This window comes from Trachymyrmex cornetzi, unplaced genomic scaffold, assembly GCF_001594075.2.
Source record: "Trachymyrmex cornetzi isolate Tcor2-1 unplaced genomic scaffold, Tcor1.1 scaffold358, whole genome shotgun sequence".
Taxonomy (NCBI): domain Eukaryota; kingdom Metazoa; phylum Arthropoda; class Insecta; order Hymenoptera; family Formicidae; genus Trachymyrmex; species Trachymyrmex cornetzi.
The window spans coordinates 641,434-664,389 of NW_017298300.1; the positions used below are offsets into that span (position 1 = coordinate 641,434).

The window sequence follows — 22,956 nt, forward strand, 5'->3', positions numbered from 1 at the left end:
GTCCCTCTGAGAAAGCAGGAAGAAAACGCGATATGACGACGCGTGTCGAGCGTCGCGGCGCGGCGCGGCGGGATTCAAAATGTGCCGATTGTATCTGTTGGTGCCAGTGACCCCCTATTGATTCCACGCTCAGCGAAGCACAGACCAGACCCTCTCGTTCCCACCCTCGCCACTCTCTCGTTTTCTCCTTCCCTACCTTCCTCTTACTCTTTCTCTCTTTCTCTCTTTCTCTCTTTCGCCTCTTTACCCTCGCCACCCTCTCGTTTCCCTCGTATCCCCGTGTTCGACCACCCTCTGTGCGCCCACCCACCCTGCCCTCTCGCTCTCTTACACGGTTACGCGCGATATACCGCCCGTTCGCAGCATGAGTGTCCCACGCCAACGAGCCCAACACCGGTTTCACCCTGTAGTAGCTGCTGTGCCAGCCGACTAACCGACCAACCAGCCTGGGCGAAAATAATTTTAACTCTGTCACGAAGACCCCGTGTAAAACCCGCGTCCTACCTGCGGCCGTTCGTGTGGCTCACTGTGGCTGGTATCCCGCACGTTGGCTAAGTCGACCGCTTCTCTCACCCTGACACAATGAAGGCGGGATTATTAACGGAGCTAAGCGTTTCACGTTGCTTCGTTGTCCTCTTGAAGCTCCTGCTGGTGAGCCCCAGGAGACTGGACTGGCTTGAAAAAGTAGCGGAGATCTCTGAAAAGTCCATAGAAAAATACGCCTTTCCTTTTGAGACTTTCAATCAGACTTCTTGCGTGTCCATTGTTCCATGGAAGCCATTAATTTTCTTTTATCGAGTAGCAGTATTTTGCAGTAACCTTTGAAGTAAATAATTGGCTTAAAGTGTATTCTTTGACCGGACGCCTTCTTTTTCACGATTTATCATTTAATATTAGATATCTTGGCCGTCAAACTAGCTTAACACTCTGTTAAAGTCTGCTTGACATTAATGAAAATTAAACGTCTGTTATATATATATACTTTTATACTTTTGAAATATATGTCTAGTTAGAGTTTCGATATCAGGTTTAGTTACATTAAACTTTTCGGACCGTATATAAGAACCACCCGCAGCTCAAAAAAGATTCGATCAATCATAATTTTAACCATTTTTTTTCTAAATAGGTATCCTTAGTTTTATATGTAGGACTCGCGAGAGTGATATATTTCATACTTTTTATCTCAGAGCCGTTTCCGTGGAGAAATTCCCATTTTGCTGTTCCGAGCAGACCCCTTTAAGCTCTTTAAGAGCTACAAGAAATTTGTTTGTGTCCAATAGGAGGCGCCTGTGATAGAGTTCGAAAACAAGAGCGAGTCGATAGTAGCTGCTGTAGTTTCACTGGAAATCGCACGACGAAGAGTTACTGGGACAGCCGGTCTATACATATGCCATTGTCTCCCCTCTCTAGTCGTTTCTGAACCTGCGTTAAACTGTAGATCGTAGATTAATGGCTGGTAGACTACGTTGAAAATGGTGGAATGAAACCGTTTATAGAGCGTACTCCTATATTTTCAGGGAAAGCCGTACGCTTCGCCGCCGTTTTCGATCTTTATTACGACAGCTATCGGTCTATAAATTTGTGAGAGTACTCGACCACATAGTTTTACTTTATTAGACTAATACCAATTTTATGATTCTTCAAAAAACAGTTTCAACTTGTATATTATAGAAATTATAAAAAAAAATATATATATATGTATATACAAAAAAAGTGATATAAACTTTTATGGTATAACAGACAACAGACTTTGCGGATTCGTGATTAAATATGATACTAATGGGAGGTGATGATCAGACATCTGTATTTCATGCTGGAACACACAGCGAGAATTACGGACATTTCTCTTCGGGTAAAATTAGTTTCGCCGGTGCAATCTTCCTCCATTCCAGCAGGTGATCACATGTCCCGTCATATATGATGGAAGATTCATGGAGGTCCCATTGTTACATAGAGCTAGGAGAGGCTGGAGGCGTCGCGTCGGTTAAGTTCGTTCATCCCGCTTCCGCGCCAAGTAGGCGAAAGCGTACTTTTATCACTGTCGAGGAACGGAAGAATGTTCGTTCTTAAGTTCTACGTGCATAAGGTCTAGATTCTATGGCACGGATTATACGCTATTTGGGCCAACGTACACCCGCGCTGCTCGCGTGCTTCCGTAATTCCGGCTGTGTCACATTGGCGTCCGGAGAGGAGCAGCCGAATCTTTCCACCGAATTACGAAAAATGAGACAGAATACGCAGGACACCACAGATATCGCGTGGCAAATTCTACTTTTCTAACGCGTACCTTTTTTGCGCATGACACATCGTATTACGTAAAAGTTATGCAGCCGCTTATATAGAACAAATCGTGCTTTCTTCAACAGCCATGCGGTACTGTTTGTATTATTACGTAAACTTTTTCTTCGCCTTCCGCCTCTCGTGCTTTCAATGGGAAAATACTCCAATGAGAAAGGGAGAAATTGGTTACATGTAACAGAACACGGATCCACAGTCTCTCGTTTAGAAAATGCCACGTGAAACGACCGACGGGAATACGTTACCTGTCGGATGCCAAGCCGCGGCGCGACGGCGCGGCGGGCGGACGCGAAAGGATAAATCGAGTTCAGCTATGCGAAACTAATAATGCTCCGTGCCTGTCCGGCGCGGCGCGACGCGCCGCGGCGCCATTCCTCGCACAGCTACGTGCTTCCGTAAATGAACCCGATATATAACGCGGGGTATATAATATAAATTAGCGAAAATACGGTGTCCGCTCGTTCCTTCACGTCGCTCCGCAATTCAGCGCTGACTCATGCTCAACTCACACCGCACACCAATTGAACGCTGCGTATGATGACTCATGCACGCGTACGGTATCTCCTCCCTTCAGTATGACGAGTCAGGATATGTTCTCGAAAAAAAAAAAAATTGGAACATCCTATTGTGACACGTTCTAAACTCAGAACTTGATTCAGTTTTCTCCAAGTGTTCAATTTCCGATAGATAGATATGTATAGTAAAAGTACAACAATTAATCTCCCGGCTCAGAAAATATAATATTTATTCACAAACGCAATTGCATCCGACGCAGTAAGTTACTTTTTCTATTTACCATCTGTCCCTCAAACTAAATTCGCGGTTACTTTACGTTTTTCTATATTTTTCGAAGTAGGTTGAACTAGAGTCTCTAGAAATAAGAGTCTATGGCCAACGTTCCAGTTTGATAGAAAATCTACACATACCGTACACGTACACTTGCACAATTGTATAACACGTATTTGCTTTCCATTTTTTCACGCGCCAAGTTATCATCTAATTGATCATCACGTGATTAGTTATCAGTCGCCATTTTTCATCAAGTCAATAAAAAATAGTACAATATAGGGGGAACAGACTCTTACATGTAGGATTTCTAGGTTGAACCACGTAACAGCGTCACCAGCAGAATCAACACGATTGAGAACCCGGGACATCGACCGCGGAATTTTCATAAGTCCCGAGCGGGAAAAGTGTTGTTAATTAAAAGCGTAAAGTTCATCTTGGGTAAAGCACGTTGAACCCGACGAGACTTCCCTCGCATCGGAGTTACCGCATAACAATAAATTCGGCGCGGAAAGTTCGCGGCAGGGTTGGTCGGCTGCGCATAACGGGCGCTGCTCAAGGTAATAACTTGAGTTTTGGAATAACTGTTTGCTCGCAAATTTCTCCGCAAAGAGAGGAAACTTCCGGTACTTGTCCCGGCGAAGTATATGTACGCTGGAGCCTATTGTGAAATGAAAGAAACTTGCGACAGGTAATTATTGTTGTGTAATTAGAGATGATTCACCCTCTGCTCTCGAAATTTCATGCAAAAATTCTCTAAAGCTCGTAAGTGATTTATATATATATATATATATATATAGATTTTTTAAAACAAGTGTTTTTTATTATTTCTGAAAAATCGTTTGTATGTAAAATTCTCATAACTTTGTAATAATTTTAATTCTACATCGGCAATGTGAGATTTCTACCCCTTGCATCCCAGGTCGTCGAACTTCAGTTCAGATTTTTATATCGTTTCGTATTGTATAAAAACTTTTGCCGTAATGAAAGTCGAAAATTTCAGATTGTATTTTTTATAAATTTAAATTTGTCTACCAGAATTTATAATTAAATGTGTTTTCAAGGTTTTCAGGAGATAATTAAAATAATGTTTGTATCAATGTGAAAACAGCTAAGACTCGCTGTCGGAAGCATATGTTTCCAAAAATCTAGCATGATTGAAATTCAATTTAAATTTTAACGATTTAATTTTGAGATAAATGACGATGTATCTCGCAAAAATCTCTTTTGGATAATCTCCGATAATTTTGGGCACGCAAGAAGCCAACCGACTGCTCGTTCGAATATATTACAATCTCTGTGTGTTTCACCCCGTGAATACACTACTGACCCAACCCTTCCGCACGCGGTGCTCCAACCCCCTTTGAACACCGCGGCTCTGTATGAAGTATAACACTTTCGGTGTCGCGCACACGAGTGCAGGCGCCGCGGGTTGAGTGGCGCGTTCTCGTACGAGTACGACCCCGTTAGAGTAAAGGGAAGAGATTTTTCATTCGTGTACAGAGTTACTCGAAACTGCGGTGGTACACACATTTTCACGATGACCCGTTTAGATAACTGTAAAAGTGATCTTTCTCTACAGGGGACTTAAAACTAGCAGCGCGAATCATCACAATCCAAAAAATATGGATACAGATTTAACACCAACGTACCTACGGTGTTTATACATGTAATCCTCCAATCCTGTTGATATAAACACCAACATGGTGAGAGTTACAGAAATAAAAATATGATTTACTCTTTTGGAGATAACACTTCGCACTCGGAATTTCGTGTGAAGATTTCCATAAAAAACTCGAGCGCGATAATTTTATAATAATTTAAAAAAAAATACAAACGCCTTTTATTATTTCTGGAAATCGAAAAAGTCGTGCTTATGTAAAATTTTCACGAGATTGAAATGAGAATTTTTAATAATTTTTGTGATGAATGTCAATGAAAATAGTTGGTATAAGCTGTATTAATATTTTTTAGAGCATATTAAATACGTCAAATATCATTGTCTCTAGAATATTTTCTTTCCAAGAGAAATATCATTTCGATCTTTCCGAGAAGGAAAACGGGTATATCATTGGACACTTAACATGACACATGTGCAAGTAGATAGAGACATTCGTGAGAGACGTTGAAGAACACAAGGAGAGATGTCTCTCGCCTCTTGGCGTCTTAAAATGCGGGAAGAGACGTGACGTCTCATCCACGCCGCGCCGCATTTAATACCGCGAAATCCTCTGTATGCCCGCAGAATGGACATCCAGCTGCGAGACATGAATGCGCCGTGGCGATGACAAGCCTGATCTTGGAGAACGCCGACTTGAATCGACTCTTTCCGAAATGCCGGCCTAGGGGCGGTCCACCCCCGGCCCCGGGGGCCTCCACGCAGAGCAGCCAGCAGCCGCATGACAGCCCCTGCCAGACGGAGGCCGCCGCTATCACCACCACCGTCACCGCCGCGACCGCCGCAACAGCCGCAGCAGCCGCTGTCACCATCGCCTCTACGAACACGTCGACGAGCGCCTCCGCGATATCGGACGACATGATCGACCTCGAGCGCGACACCTCCGACAGGCGAGTTAAACCGATTTACCCAACTGAGGGGGGAGGTAAGAGAGAAGGCGAAGCGGGCTTACTCGATCGGATCGGATCGGATCGGATTAATCGACCTAACTCCGCAACGTACAAAAGCTGATGACGTTCAATCTAATATTACAGTTACCAGTAAACAGTCCAATATATGCGGAACATGTCTGAAATTGGCGTCGATATTTTATTAAGGTTCATTTTACGTAGCAGAGCGGAGCAGAAAATTTATATAAATTTATATAAACTGCGTTAAATACGCGCGGTATAATGTTATATACATTATACAATTGTAGTTTTTAACAGTACATTTAACAATAATTGTACCTTTTAACAGTACCCGTATCACTTTTTAATGAGCTCGTAACGAGCAGAATATTAATGATATGAAAGATTTTATTTCTGCACATATTTTTATTATGCAATTGTTCCACTTAACGTTTTATGCAAAATTATAGGATGGTTAATTATGTAATTGAGGAGCCAGATGGAGCGCAGGCGTGCGGAATGAAGATGAAAAGCTACATCGCGAAAGGAGTGTAAAACATAATTAGATTTATGGGCGAAGATACGTCGCACACTTTCGAGAGTAAATTTCTTCTATCAACTATTTAATATAATTTTAAATGTAATTTCAAATTTTTGGAGAAATAGGTCCGAGTCGCATTTAAATTCCATCGAACTCCTCAATTAATAATAAACGTGTGCTATCGATTCCCACCATAAAGCGATGGTCCGGGAACGATTCTTCTTTTTCTTTTTTTTTTTTTTTAATCGTACTCCCTTCACCGATTGCCGATTGTTAAGAGTGCCAAGTTACGTTCGTAGGTATAGGAAACGAGCGAATGGCAGAAAAAAATCAGGTTCGCTGTCCCGTAGGACGGCGAGCGTGGTGCCCGGTTTCACGGTCGAGGGCCAACTCAGCCAACTGCCGCACGCCACGAAGCCGCTTTCGTCGAGCTCCTCCTCGGCATCCGGACGCAGTGAGGACGCGCCACAATACGGTAGCCTGCCGGGTAGTGATCATCAGGGACAATCGCAGCAAGACGATAGCGGACCCGAGGGAAGCCCTGTGTACATTTTGACCTCGGCCAAGGGAGGCCCCAGCTATAAGCTTCGGGATTCGAGGTAATCAAGAATCACTTAACGTTCTGCAGAAATGTTATTAACTCGAAAAATACCGACAGTTCCGGAATATTTATTACCAACGGAAACGTTATACTTTAGCTACGTATTTGCCATACGTATATAGCAAATTGCCGCTATTTTAGTCGCCACACTTCGAAATACATAGAAAAATATTATCATAAAATATTTACGACTAATATCTTCCTCTAAAAATAGAACAAAAGATGAGAATACGAACTGTTAGCGAGTACTAAATACCTTCTTTTTCTGTATATTTGTATTATAGTTAATGGAATTTAAAAAATTAGCTAAATGGAATATGAGAGAATTGAGTTAATTTAGTATTCTGTTCAGTCTCTACACAGGGTGTCTTAATAATTATTATCTTAATAATTAAATATCTTTGAATTTATAAAGAGAAAAAGTGTAACGAAAATAGCACGAAAGGGGCAACATATGGCGGTAATAATTTTTTTTCAGGCAGAGACACTTTGGAGATTTCAAGGCAAAAACAGCTGATTTTCACAAAGATACGTTTACATATTGCAAATTGCACAATTTCTTTATATCAATTAGTTCGGCTCATCATTCAGTGCATAAAAGTGTTGAGGTACGATTGTTAAAAACATTAATACAAGTTTACGAGATATTTTATATTTCATGTTAAAATGTGCAAGAATAAGGTATAAAAACTCTTGTAAACACACTATTGATTTTTTCATACCTTCATCTGAATACTTTTTATAGCAAAATATTTAGAGATATCATATATTATTTTTAAAAAAATCATGTAATTTTGTTTAAAAAACGAAGATGCCCTTGAAATCTTCAAAGCGCCTCCACCTGGTCAAACATTATTATCGCAACATGATAGTCCCCTTCTGTGTAATTTTGATTACACAAATTTTCCTTTCGACTTCAATAAATTCCAAGATATTTAAGATAATAGTTATTATGAACTCTCTACACAATATATTATATAACATTGTACTATATAATGTACCTAAAAAATTTAGATGACGAAAATGAAACATGAATAGTAATGAAAAGTGCACTAAGGGTCACGGTTTCAATATTTAAAAAGGAAACGAGTTAAAATAGAAATTAAAGTTAATTGTGGGGCGTTTGAATTAGCAAGTTAAACGGTTAAATCGTGCGGAGGAATCGATAATGGGCGGCGGAAGCCGACGTGTGCGAACACTTGTGTACACGCAAAAGTGTGTTACGTGTCGTATCGCGACGTTAAATTCGAGCGTTTGCTCGCGATGTAACGTGTCCGTCGTCACGATGAAAGTCCATTTGACGTACGGTCTTTGTGTATCTACAGCGGACACGAGCGCCCGGTTTCGATAGCCGATACAGTTTCTACAGAGGTTTCCACAGAGCAGCGAGGATTCCAGCGCGCGTCATGTCCATGTATATTCAACGGGCCGTTAATTTCAAGCTTAATACCGACTATATACTCCCGCGGAAATGTCAGTCAAATATCAACCGCTCTTCCTCGCGCCTGCCGTTAATGTGTCGCGCGCGGGCTATTCGATGTATAGCAAACGAGTCAATATACCCGCGACAGTGTAATCTGCGTTCGGCAAATATTTTTCCCCTCTTTTCTTTTTCTTTTTTCCACGCGCGTGGTTTCTCGCGACGGAACGTCTTCGTCGGCAATAATATTCCGCGACTATCTCGCGATTTGTAGAGCATCAGTTTCTTATCAAAGAGTTAAACTTTAACCCTTTCAATGTTCAGTGAGACATGTTTCGACGTATAAAAAAAATCACATTTCTAGTAAATATTGAGTCATTAGAGTTGAGCAGGGCTTACTTTAAAAGGATTTCGCTTAAACTCTAATAAAAAAAAATATTAAAATATGACACAATATGAAAATTGATAAATATTATTTAAATTATTGTTCTAAAGCGGAACTATCATCCCAAAGGTGCGCATAGTTAAATAAAGAAACTTTAATATCTTTATGAATGAAACAAGTTGTGAGGAATTTCCGACGTGGTATCGGTTTGTCATTACTAATCGATTGGCACTCGAAACGCGACTCGCTTATCGACAATGATAATCCGTATATGTAGATAGACGTCCGAGTACCTTTTATTTTCCGATATTTCCGTCGTTCCGTATTTCGATCCGTATTTGCTCGGGCATAATCGGCGAACGCGGATACCCGATAATTTCAAATTATTCCGTGTCCATTATTGGTGAAACTTCACGCGCGCAACATACGATCGGAATTACCCGATATATCCGACGGATTTTTAAATCTAAACTTTTAGCTCATATCCCGCTGAACATCCGATATATATGCACCTCAGCGATAGAGTTCGACTTATCTTCTTTTTAAATGTTCTGAGAAATTCACTGTTGCACACAGAGCAATATCATTCTATTTCTGAGAAAAATGATTACTCAATTTACTTTCTTCCTTGTAAGTAACGATTATCTTGAGAGCAAAGAATATTTTCTTTATACGATAACAACCTTAAAATATACTTATTACAAATTTTAAAAAATTTATTAATATCCTACTAAAAAAAGAATTTATTTTTTTTTTAAGCATGTTATAAAATTGATTGAAGAAGAGATTTAACAAACTATATATAACCAGAACATTACATCAATATCATATATATATATATATATATATAATTTCAAGTGTAATATATAACACATTTATGTATCTATACATAATAATTGTACTATTGAGTAGGAAATTGTAGCATTGATATAAAATGTTGCTATGTAAACATATAGGGTGGGAGAGAGTTTGGGGATTCAAAAATATCCTCCAAAATTTGTGATTAAAAATTATGATTAACAAAACTTAATATTTTTTCATTTAAAATCAGGGGAGTGAGGAGATAAAAGCTTTAAAATATCCAAAAACAGTAATTTATTGACGCAAAAAATTACTACTTATGCGATAACAAATTGATAAAAACTCCTTCCCTTCCCCTGAAAAAAATCCTGAATACACTTATAAATACTCAACAACAAAAAACTCCAAAAAGCAGGGCGAATGAGAGTCAGCATGGTAATTAATTAGTAAAAATAGAATCTTTATTCCAAAAAATATTTTTTGGAATAAAGATTCTATTTTTGGATTGACGATTTAAGATTGCATATTAATTATTACGCCGACTCTCATTCGCCCTGCTTTTTGGAGTTTTTTGTTGTTGAATTTGGGAGAGTCCATAAGAAGATTACATTATTATCGTTATAAATACTCACTGTCAGTTTATGTTCAGCGGGAGGGAGTCTGTTCATGGCTCGGGGCCCGCGGTCGGTCTTGATCCGTCATTGATTCTTCCCGACGTTGGTCTGTAAACTGTAAATCGTCGAGGAGATAAGTACCGAGTTGTTCCAAGTATCAACTGGTCCAAGGCGACGGGAGCGCATCCAAATGGGCGCCACGGGAGTTACGGGGCTTAAAAGTCGCGCCCGTTTTCTTTCGTACGTACACTGGTACACACGTTTCCTCGTGAACACTTTGTCGTCGTGATCTCCGCGCCAGCGGATCCGATGAACATTTTTGAATAAAGCATTCCAGGTGCCGACAGGGCCGTGTATTACTCCTAAGACTGATCAATTCAATTGTGCGTGAGGCCGGAATCGGTCCGACCGAGCGCGTCGAATTAAATGTCGTGTAATCGTGGAATGCAAAACACGGAGTGCTCCACGCGTCAACTTTGGGGTTAACTCTCTCTCTCGCCTGTCAGGTCGGTCAGGTGTTGCCTGATCTGACGTCGAGTTTCGGGAATTCACCACTTGTAACCGTCCACGTGCACAATTTGACGATGCAACGGAGAGAATGTCGCTTATCGATACAGTATAGTACGTTGTGCAAATATTGCCCTCGTCGAATCTGACGTCGAGATTTATAATAACGCTCCGAATTTAATGATGATTTTATAAAAATGAACTGCTGCTGTAGAATATTTCGTTCGTGCATCCGTGAGTCATCTGTTTCGAAAGCTGCTCTCGGTTGAATGTTGAAAATATATTGAGTTCGGTGGAAAAAAGTTACAGAAACGAACCTGAGCCCTACCGGAGTATTAATTTTATGCATGTGAACGTCGACAACTTTGACGAGCATTAAGTTCGAGTAAGATAAGATGAAAATGACCAACGTATAATTTAGGACTGTTTCACAGTCATATAAATCGTCATGAGTATATGTAATAGTTCTTGTATTGTCCTGCAGAATTATAGAAATCGCTGGTGGCCGAGAGGTATTCTCACAGAGCCGAGGGAAGGTGGCAGCTAGAAAGTCGCGATTTCTGGCTGCGTCAAATTCCATAAATAACGAGGATAATATTCAAACTGATAATAAATTGTCTGTTAAGAAGAATAATAAGTCTCCTAACTCGCAGACCATATGGGAGCTACGAAGTCGGTAATTAAATTTGTATTTCATCTGTGGTACAAAGATCCTATTGTCTATAACGTGTCCTATTGTCTCTTGTGTTCTATAAATTATTATAACTTTTTTCAGATGCGGTGAAACCAGAAAGCAACGTGCAAATCGAGAAGTGACGGAGACCGTGTTTGCCTCCGAGGTACATTCGGTGCGACGTAACGCTACGAAATCCATTCTCGATTACGACTCTCCTAAAAGCAACCGCAGCAATCGCATAATTAATTACGATTCAATCTTGAATAGCAATAATGTAGAATATACCGTACCAAAAAGTATTACCGATCTGGACTATGGCTTACCAAAGAGCTGCGTAGATTATCAATCGAATCACAACACCCCTGCGAGAAGTATGGCTATTGTCAGCGACGGTGAAGTTGTGGTATTCGACGATATCGATGACAATTGGCAGGGGTTGCGACTGGATTTGGCGTCGAGCAACACAAATCAAGTTACGACGACGAATCTAGACTTGGAGACAGACGATTCGCAAAGAGGTCGTATTGCACCGGAACCACCGAGTTCCAGTGTTGGAAGTACTCCTAGTCCTACGACGGCATATCATCGCAATACTTCAGAATTTTTCAAAGTAATATGCATAACAGACACGTGCGTTGCTTAATTGCAAAGAACTTTTCACCAATTTTTAACTTTTGTAGGTTGTTACACCAGCGAGTGATTGCGAAGCAGATTCTCCTTCTCCAGAACGTAATCATAAGGTTGCGAGAGTAATTGGTGAATTACCAATCGCTCAGTATTCTGGCAGCCCGAGACGTTATGGAGTTCGTGAAAATACACAACTTCCTAGCTTATTATCATCACCTTCAATGTATATGACACCGAGGCCTGGTTTCCCTCAAAGAGTATTGCCAACAACACCAAATCACAATGAGGTAAAAAGATATATATCATTTATGGAATATTATATTGTTGAATGGCTTAATAGTCTCTAATACTTAATCAATGTATTTTACATTCCAAGAAGGAAGATACTTCTGCAGAAATCGTAGTAGACAAGACTGTGATAGAAAATATTAGCACTGAAGATCAGCCTATACATCCTTCATCTCCATCACCAAAGGTCGAAGAGGAAGAGGAAGATTCTTTAAAGCCATCGACTTTGCCTGCTGATAATATAAGCAGTCTTGTCTCACCGGGAGGTAGCACCTTCGACTATTTATATGAATTTTCAGAGACACGGAAAGTGTTAGAAGAATTCTTCAAATGTCCAGCGCCGACGAAAGAAAAGGAAAACAATATAGAATCCTTTCCTTTCCAGGTAAGTCTTTGCTGAAACATAAAAGAATTTATAGATATTTGTTTAGGAGATATTTCGTTCTTTTCAATGAGATCTATAAAATGTATGTCAAATAAATATATATACATGAAAGTTCAGAATTAGAAAAATTCATTAGGTAGTGATGTTAAAAAAAAAATCCAAGCAGATATTCGACCCAAGAAGATATATGCATGCATAATGAACAAACTAAAAGTTTGTAAATTGTAATTAAAAAATTACTTTTTGTTGTAGGATCTTGATTATGAATTAAGAAGGCAAGGTGGAAGTGCATATGTTGGTCAACGATTAGCCAGTGGTCCACCCGCAACAGAAGAGGTTATGGTACATGAGTCTCCTAAAAAGCAACGGGCAGAATTTCCGCAAAATGTAAGTATGACAATATACAAAGTAAAAAACATTATTTTGATAATTTTTTTTGTATAGCATTAATTTTGTTTCCCTGTGTATTAGTTGAGTTTATATAAAATTAATGTTTATTTATGTATTATAAAGTTAGATACAATAAACAAAAATACTTTTAACGCAAATATTATGTTTTCAACAATTCTAAAGTATTAATTATTAATGTTTGGAAATTATATTGCTTCCAGTAGTCATATAGATTCTAAATATAAATCTATATATTTATAGATACAGTTTTTAAAGTTACACCGTGTAGCTGTTTGAAAAATTTTTCCACTTTAAAACGGTAATTACGGTATTATGAAGTAAATATTTACATTTGGCTTTTTGTGTTCTTTAGACAGGTGAACATGAAAACAACTTTTTGGACCTCTCAGTAGGTACTGGCAGCAGTGAAGATCTTGGAGAAACTGAGGTTGGCTTGCAAGTGGGACACTCGCGTAATTTTACACTAAGCCCCGAGACAACCGACTGTGACAGTAATTGCGGCGACTTGGACAGCGAGGTATCCCTCATGATGATGGATAATGAATTGATGCCAGCAAGTGGCCTTCTCGGATCGGTCGGCGATTTGGGGAATAATTCGGATTCCCTGAGAATATACACTAGTATGCCGGTATTAGAAGACGGACTGTCTAGTGGACACGCGAGTGATACTGACAACAATAATCCTACTGTGATGCTCATGAAACGGCAAATAAACGAGATAGAGAAAGAGATCATACAGAGAACTCGTAACGACATGTTAGGTACGAATGAGAATGACTCTGGAAAAGACGTTAGTCTAAATGTAACAAAGGATATTTTACACACGTTGAAGACTACATCTCCTGATCTATTTGTCGCGAAGAAGGAAAATTCGTACGACACGAACGAGCTCCAACTCGATGGATTGGATCCACTGGGTACGCCGCCGCCTCCGGCACCTCAAGGACGACAAAGTGTATCCTTAGAAGTAAATTGTGGAGAGGTGGAGGCAGCCATCAAAGATATTAGAATGGCTCTACAAAGGACTAAAGCTCTACCTGTAAAATCACCATCGGAAGAACCGCCGGAACCAAGCGTTAGTCCGATATGGATACCAAGGTATTTTACGTTTCGTTTTATGCGGCTAAGGGTATTCCAATTGTTAAAATTTGTTCATTATTTTGCCTTGGTACTTTTTTTACTTACCACTATGAAAGTTCTCCTTTTACGACATCGAATATACGTTTGGGATACCCTTTGGGATACCTCTGTGTTGCGTATAAACGCATCTAACTAAGATGCAGTATAATGGATGGCAGGCGGAGAGTCTGTATGGAAAGCAATAGCGAAGAATCTGATGCGCGTCGTATAGGTGACGAAGCTGATATGGAAATTGAGGAATGTCCAGACGAAGAGGAAGCGGATACCGATCTTGAAACAGATCGATTGCTCGGACAACAAAGAACGGACGATCAAGGATTTTACGACGATAAGGTGAGCATATACTTGATGCTTAATTGTCCGCTCCATCGTATTATTCTTATTAATCATTGTTTAGTAATATGTTTCTTAAATAAGAATAATTAGACTAAATTAAATAAGTTACAACACTTGTATTATCAATATATCATACATACTCTATTCACAATTCACAACTTCCTACTAGGTAATATTGAGACGGTGCTAATGCGTTTAAATTCAAGAAAAAAAAAAGGATACGAATAATCTACATTTTCCTCGTATTTTGTGCTATTCGATGGTATCGGTGTTCTACTAATATCGTCTTGGTGTTATGCAGGGGTGGAGGAAGCCTAAGACTAGGACTATGTTACCACCAATGAATGCGAAAGTCGCTACTCCAAAACAAACCCCTCCTAAATCTTTGAGTGTCGCCCCGATAGAAACGCTAGCGCCTTCCGAGCCCATACCCTCGACGTCTGCCTCGATCTCCCCTCCTCTTGTAGTGTCTGTTATACAATCGTCGTCTTCTAACGAGTGCGAAGTAGCCACTCCCGCGCAACCTACATCGAGTCCGCAGAAGACCCCAGTCAAAAACTCCCCCTCATCCCCTCAGAGCCTCAAGGAATCCAACAACAAGGTGAAAAAGGTGCCCTTTCAAATGCTACCACGGAGTCTGTTTTATTATTAGTGACTATAGATATCTATATTTCTAGTGAGCTTGCGCGAAATAAAATAGCACACATTGGTGCATGATAGTACTATCCTTTTGTTGCTAAACGAAATACGTCCTAATCAGCTTAAATATATAATTTATGTTATCTGTTAATTCAAATGCATTTTCTAATAATAACATAGATATTTGATAATTATTGACACGTTATTTATAATAGTTATTGTATAAATTTTATAAAGATTTTCAAGATATTTTTGTTTTACTAGAAAAATAAAATAGTTTTTGTTATATAATTAAGAAATATTTGATAAAAATGTTTAAGCTGATTTTTCTAAAAAAGAAAAGGTACTTTTTTTTATCTTATTGCTTTAGAGTTTTCCTTTATAGCTTCCGCTTATTATGCTTATTTTAATTTGTAACGGAAATATTATTAACGTTATATTTATAAAAACATCGCATATATACATATATATATATATACATACATATATATATGTATATAAGTGCAATGATAATGAAATGCTTTATAATAGAATGATTTTTAATTATATATGCTTCAAGGGAAGAATCTAGAGATTGAAACAAGAAAAAAGTTATATAAACGTAGTCGTTTAAACTTTGTTTATATACATATATGTATATATTATATGACATATTTTCTGGTTTAAACTCTAAATTTATATCTTGAAAATTAATATATAATTAAGAATAAACTCATTTTTTCTGTGCTTTATAAATATAATTGTTGCTTTACAAAAAGAAGGGATTATCAAATTACCGTAGCATTTAATATCTATCTACTATTACTGTACTATTACTATTATTATTATTACTATGTTACTATAATTGTTTCTAGACGTAAATAGGGATATGTTAATGTTTATTAGCTTTCTTACATGGCAGTTGCTGCATGGTTAGCACATTCTACAGCTTAAGTGAGATTACATATATCATATTTACAAGATTTAATTGCGAGCGTATTCGTCAAAGTTTTATCTGTGCTATCATGCAAAATGCATCGTCTGTTCTATTTTGCAGGATAAGGAGGGAAAGAAAAAGAGCAGAAACAAAGAAGGTACGGTTGCATTTTTATCAATATAATTGTTTTTTGTATTTTCTTAGTCATTTTATTTATTACTATTATAATGCTAATATAATATTTCTTTTTCTATTGCTTGCTCGGATATATAAATTCGACATCTGCTTCTAATCATTGTTTGATGGTAGGTACTCCTTATATGCATATACATGCATATAGATATTTACACATATATGCGTGTGTGTCTATACATACATATACAGTAGAATTTATCTACATTCTCTATTTTAAGTTTAGAAATGTTGCAAATACGAATTCGTAACTGACTCTTATCCATGTCACGGCGTCATATCAGTTCGGATAATAAGAGCTTAACTTCAGTTTTCAGAACGTTAGTTCCTATCATCGAAATAACTAATAAGTAATAGATAGAGAGGACAGTCAGTGAGCCTTTGTTATTCGAACCGGTCGGTTATCGAAATTGTCTAGTTCTTCGACATGTTCGGATACGCGGAATTTTATTTTGACTATGTATATATGCACACACACCCACATACACACATATAAAATTATGTAACAGTTAGAGTAATTGTGTAATTAGAATACATATTGTTATACTATTACTGCAATTATTAGAAATAATTATAATTCAAAATTAATATTATTTGATACAATATTACTTGTCGCTTTTATAGTATTTCTTGATAATCCAATGTTTTTATCTTATTATCATATGTAACAGTGCTTTAATACGCGTGATATGTTTTATCAAGATGTATCTCTAAATTTATTATGTGTACCTATAGATATGTATCACGTTCAGAGATTTGAGATGTTCTGATATTTACATTTCTCTATTTGTATTCCTCGATAAAGTCACCAATTATATTGATAAGCGGTGTATTGAAGAGTTTCACAAGTATCATAATTTTTCAATGTGATGTGGTTGTGCATTTTGAACGTGTACAACGTTTGTCGTGCTTATACGTATCGTAAAAATTAAATAAATTTAATCAAAAATACATAAATTAAATTAAATATATATGTAAATTAAATAAAATTAATTAAATCCGATATAATTTCTATATTAATAATAATAAAAATGAAAAAAAGTAGTTGATGTAGTCGTGAGAATAGCAAGATTATAAAAATTTTATAATTTTATTGAATCTCATAAAATTATATTTTTATGCAATATGAAGATATTAACTGAAAATCCAAACAAAATAGGACAAGAGGATCCATTATTGGATTCTATGATCATGTCGTCTGTTAGACTGCCTCTATGTTCTTCCAAGCACTTAGCCGCTTTTGGCACACTACTTCATGATACACGTGGGCTCAAAAATCCTAAATGGTACGTGTCTGTGCCTCTTTCAGACTTGTTGGATGATCCATCAGTGTTGATCGAAGGTGTCCTGTTCCGCGCGAGGTACTTAGGATCCACGCAATTAGTATGCGAAGGTCAACCGACGAAGTCGACCCGCATGTGTCAAGCAGAGGAAGCAGTTTCCAGAATAAAGGTACATATGTATATGAAACATTTCTTTTTATTTTTATCTCAGAATTGAGATATATTCCTCTTGAACTGGTATTATACAAACGTCAATTGCGAAAAATGTGTATATACGATTATATACAACTATGTGTATATAAAAGCACAATTTTTATTTATATGTATATATACATATACATATATATATATATATATATATGTATATGTATATGTATAATACATATCTCATATACAAACGGAACGAGTATATGAGGACTTTTTATACAGATTTTTTATATAGATTTTTTTATAAAGAATTTTGCGAAGCGTTAAAAAAATCAATATAATCAAATATGGAATACATAAATCGTTAAATGCAATGTAATTTATTTAAAAGCCACATGTATTATTTTCTTAGAATGTTTGTTTTTAAAAGCAGTAACTACTAATTAAATAAAAATATCGCGATTTATTTGATAGATAATGCATCCACATGATATGTTGTGTTATATTTAGATCAGTAGCACTAAGTTTGGAAAACACATTATATAGATCAAAACAAATACAGTTAGAGTCCATTCGTCGACAAAATGTTTCAATTGTTAATTTTTCAATAATGTTCTATTACAACGAAGATCGAAAACGTTAGAAAATCTATTAGAGAGTATAAAATCGTTTCAGGGACTATTAGAATTAAACTATGAACAATAATAACGAAATTAGCAGCATGCTCTGAATGCTTTATACTATTTTAATTTGCTACTTAAATTGTAGTGAACAACAGTGCAATATTCTCATCTGCAATAATGTATATTTCATTGTTAAAGTTTTTAACTTTTTGAGGATTTTCAAAATTGCAATTTTTTCTTGGTGCAATCACGAAATATAATCTCTGTAAAATATTGCAAATAACATGTATAATGTTTACAAGGGATTTTCAGATTAGCGCCTCTTTACCAAGTATAAAATATTTTAGTGTTATATATTATTTTGAAACCATTAATTTACCTCAAATGGTTAAAATGCTGAAATCTTAAGTAAATAAGTTAAACCTGAGAGTTTTCTGTAGGAAAGAGTACTGTTCAAATTGTGTCTTAAGACTCGTTTGTACCTCAATTCTATGCATATATGACAAATATGTTGCAAAAGGACCATAGATCACCAAAATACTCTCTTTAAGTAAATAGTACAGATACCTACCATATTTCTGTTTACATAGTCTATATTTTTATTGGTATATTAATAGTAAGCGACGATATTTCTTTTTTAATTAGTTTTTATAGTTTACGATACTTATCAATCTTTTAAGGAAACTGTCAATATTAAGCTGATAAAACAGTAAATTCTTTCCTCCTACTCTTAGGTTCTGCTCATGAGTAATCAAATGTCAGCATTTAGATAAGATAGACCTCGTCTCTGTTATCTTGTAATAATTGATTAATAATTTTTATTAGCGGTTTTTTGCCGTCGTCTGAGACGACTCTCCTCCATAGAAGTATCTAAATGCTGATTCTGTCTACCTATCTAATAATTAATCTAAATATAACTGTGAACTGGCCGTTGTGCAAAGAGGCCTGAATGTTTCAGTGTAGCGACCCCCTTCCTCACATCACCAACACCACCACCACCTGACCACCGAACACTGTCATCTTCTCAGTGTAACTTTGATGTGATTTCTGTATGTCTGTCAGTCTTTGTTTTTTTTTCTTTGCGAATATTTAGTTTATATATCTGTTGTCCGCTTGCTATGTCCGCTTTCCTGTAGATTCTTGATCAACTTTACGCACAAAAAATCCATATACTCGCGGGAGATATTTATCTACAAAAATCCAGCAAATTATTATACAACTGATTAGTAGAAAGGAAGAAAACTGGGAACGCGAGAAACAATCTAGGTGCAATGTAACAGACGGCTCTGTTTGAGATAAATTTTAGGGAAATTACAAGAAATTTCATAGAATGTTCATCGTAACTTCAAGCTTTAAAGAGATATGATTATGTCGAATCGATAGCCCGATGATACTACGATATTCTGACAGTATCCTACAAGATTGAGCGTAATTAGTTATTTATATACATATTCGTTCATTCAATTTGATTTTTCAAAATATAGATTGCTAAATTTTTTTTATGATATATTATTGTCGCATGAAATGAGATCTTATATAGTTAAGTAGACCCGGATTGCAGTTCTTTTTTTGTCGCTGCAAGAATATTTTAGTTGCATACTATTCGGGAATCAAGATAGAAATTATATTTTTATGGAATATCCATTGTGAAAATCTATTATGAAAATATTCTAGTTTATTTAAAAAAATGATGATATTAAGATTTACAGGAATTATAATATTTTAATTAATTCTTTGAATAGTGTACGCATGATAATTTGTTTAATTGCAAGGCTGCTAAGCTATGTTCTAATATAGACAGTGTAAATAATGACAGAACATTAAGGATGAAGACATTCTTAGTTTGTTAAAATTTTTTGGCGATTATAATATCTAATTAAATTACGTTACATGTCGATATAGTTTTTTAATAAAGCCGTATTAAAACTCGTGCTTATTTCATACTTTTAAATAACGCCAACAAAAGAACTTTACTCATGCTTGCATCTTTATATTTGTTTGAAAAGATACTTTGAATCGAAATTAATTATAGTTACGGAGAATAATAATTCTATGTGTGATCAACTGCTTGTGTTTCTCTTTGATTGTTCATTTTCAAGATGACAAAATAAGACAAATTGATTGATTGAAAAAACTTGAATGCTCATCGCATTAACAGAGCCTTACCGTGCTTCGAGTTCTGAGTTGCTAGACACCTAGAGACGCAGCATCGCTATATTAATACGTTCTTGAGTTACAATTGCAACGAATCCGCGTGTGCTTGTCCGTTGAATTTACCATTTTTGTAACATAACGCTTGCACGTTGCACAGCTTCCAGACACCATGAGCTTGTCCGAGAGCAAAATTGCATAATAAAGGTCGCATCGTGTGCAGAAGTGTATGCTACCGGACTAATGCATTTATATGTGTGAATGACTCGATCCGGCATACGATAGAAGACACAAGCATGACACTGTGCATAAGAGAAAAGTAAAGCCGTTGATATAGCAACTCAAGAACTCATGAACATTGGCTCTTTTGCCTCTCGTTCTGTCGGTGGTGCGTGGCAATGTGACTAGCAGAGCCTTTGTTTGTTTGTTTGTTTGGCGCGTACATAACGGAAGGATGATGGGCCAGTGCCGATGCAGGCAACACTCTTAAACTATGGGGGGCAGCATGGGTATGGTCGCTGCAGCATTGCCTCGCAAGGAAGCCTAGAGGAGGACGAGTGCGACTCGAGCGAAGAACTTATAGGAAGCGCTTCTGGTGGGGGCCAGTCCGAGTCACAAGCGCTTGGGGCCCAGCCGAAACTGGCCCCGATCAGTGGCTGCTTGGGGCCCACAACCGTTTTCAGACTACAGTTTCTTGGGTCGGTGGAGGTGGAAGAGGAAGGGGGACGTAAACGGCGTAAGCGCCTTAAGAACCACATGGTGGAGGAGGCTGTGACAAAAATAAAGGTCCGCCCTCATTGCCCTTCTTCCCAGTCAACCCTCTTCGCTGTTAAATCCGATCGACTGCCCTTTGACTCTTACAAGAGCAGTCGTTCGACCGTTTCATCCCCCTCTATTGATTTATATAATACCTATAAGGGTCGAATCTTCTTACGGCCATTTTATCTTACAACTTGAACCCTTTTACGAATTTTATTTTATTCAGCCACAAAACCCACAGCAATTTCCCATAATGCACTTTTCAGTTACGAAACTCGTATTACCTACGTATAGTGCACATTTTTCATAAATCATAGCGACGAGTCTCTTGTAAGTTAAATGTTGCGTCAAAGTTAGGCGACTTTTAACTCTCAAACTCTCAGGTTTGTGATAGCGCCGTTAATGATTATACTCAACTTTATACAGTTTACATTATCTTGCATTATTTAATTATTTTACTAGCAGTTAAGCGTTGTATATGTTTAAAACACTAATATTATACATATATATATATTTATGACTAATTACTTGTTTATTTCTACTTTGTTATACATGCTGCTTCCTTGTGATAGGCGCTGGTACGTATATTCTATGTGTGAAATACATATATATAATGTAGAAATCCGTAATAATGTAATAGTTTTCTAAAAAGGATGTGTATGTGTGTTGTATTTATTCAGGCACCGGATGGTGATTCTCAGCCAAGCACGGAGGTAGATCTGTTTATCTCAACGGAGAAGATCATGGTTCTTAACACTGATCTGAAGGAGATCATGATGGATCATGCGTTACGTACGATTTCATACATAGCGGATATCGGTGATCTGGTAGTGCTAATGGCACGGCGACGTTTCGTGCCGCACGAAATGGAAGAAGTACCAAAAATCAATCGAACTCCAAAGATGATATGTCACGTTTTTGAAAGTGAGGAGGCTCAATTTATAGCACAAAGTATTGGACAAGCATTCCAAGTAGCTTACATGGAGTTCCTAAAAGCAAATGGGATAGAGGATCATAGCTTTGTTAAGGAAATGGATTATCAAGAGGTGCTCAATTCGCAGGAGATATTCGGCGACGAGCTGCAGATGTTCGCAAAGAAGGAGATGCAGAAAGAGGTAATCTTTGAAATATGATTGTATTACCCTTTCCATTTTAATCCGAAAGGAATACGGTCTACGATACATAGCGGTCCAGAGAAGCTGTACAAGAAAGATACTTTCTTGTCGATCAGCAGCGAACTTGTTGGAAGTATCAATTTCTCGTAAATTTTCAAAATTGAATTAATTTCTCCAACTTCCAAGAGATGTAAAATGTTAATTATCGCGACCGACTTAAAGAAAATTTCGTAATTGTATTAGAGTAAAGAATATCTCTGCTTTGCAGGTAGTGGTACCGAAAGCAAAGGGAGAGATCCTCGGTGTTGTGATCGTTGAGTCCGGATGGGGCTCGATGCTGCCAACCGTAGTCATAGCAAATTTGGCACCGGCCGGTGCCGCCGCACGTTGCGGTCAACTTAACATCGGCGATCAGATAATAGCAATTAACGGCGTATCGTTAGTCGGCTTGCCTTTGTCCACGTGTCAGACTTACATAAAAAATTCAAAGAATCAAACGGTCGTCAAGCTAACTGTCGTGCCGTGTGCACCTGTAGTCGAAGTGAAAATCAAGAGACCCGACACGAAATATCAGTTAGGATTTAGTGTACAGAACGGAGTGATATGTAGTCTATTGAGAGGTGGTATCGCCGAGCGGGGCGGAGTACGAGTGGGCCATAGGATAATTGAAATCAATAATCAGAGTGTTGTTGCTGTACCGCACGAAAAGATTGTTAATCTTCTGGCTACGTCAGTGGGAGAGGTATG

The 22,956-nt window shown here is 37.6% G+C and overlaps 1 protein-coding gene across 12 annotated transcripts in view; it reads left to right on the top strand.

The window, feature by feature from the left end:
* LOC108763420 (uncharacterized) overlaps positions 1-22,956 on the top strand; it is a 37,610-nt gene that overhangs the window by 13,371 nt on the left and 1,283 nt on the right. For 2 of the 12 annotated variants that reach the window (XM_018511034.1, XM_018511033.1), the window contains exons 2-16: positions 5,330-5,652; positions 6,544-6,792; positions 11,006-11,197; positions 11,297-11,807; positions 11,878-12,111; positions 12,201-12,497; positions 12,750-12,884; positions 13,261-14,006; positions 14,192-14,381; positions 14,686-14,994; positions 16,060-16,096; positions 17,441-17,583; positions 21,667-21,672; positions 21,775-22,209; positions 22,478-22,951. In XM_018511034.1, coding sequence (XP_018366536.1) covers positions 5,369-5,652; positions 6,544-6,792; positions 11,006-11,197; positions 11,297-11,807; positions 11,878-12,111; positions 12,201-12,497; positions 12,750-12,884; positions 13,261-14,006; positions 14,192-14,381; positions 14,686-14,994; positions 16,060-16,096; positions 17,441-17,583; positions 21,667-21,672; positions 21,775-22,209; positions 22,478-22,951 — 4,242 coding nt within the window. In that variant the 5' untranslated portion in view covers positions 5,330-5,368. Of the gene's footprint in view, positions 1-5,329; positions 5,653-6,543; positions 6,793-11,005; positions 11,198-11,296; positions 11,808-11,877; positions 12,112-12,200; positions 12,498-12,749; positions 12,885-13,260; positions 14,007-14,191; positions 14,382-14,685; positions 14,995-16,059; positions 16,097-17,440; positions 17,584-20,788; positions 21,488-21,666; positions 21,673-21,774; positions 22,210-22,477; positions 22,952-22,956 lie in introns of those variants that run through there. The other 10 variants (XM_018511038.1, XM_018511036.1, XM_018511041.1 and 7 more) reach the window with 10 other exon arrangements.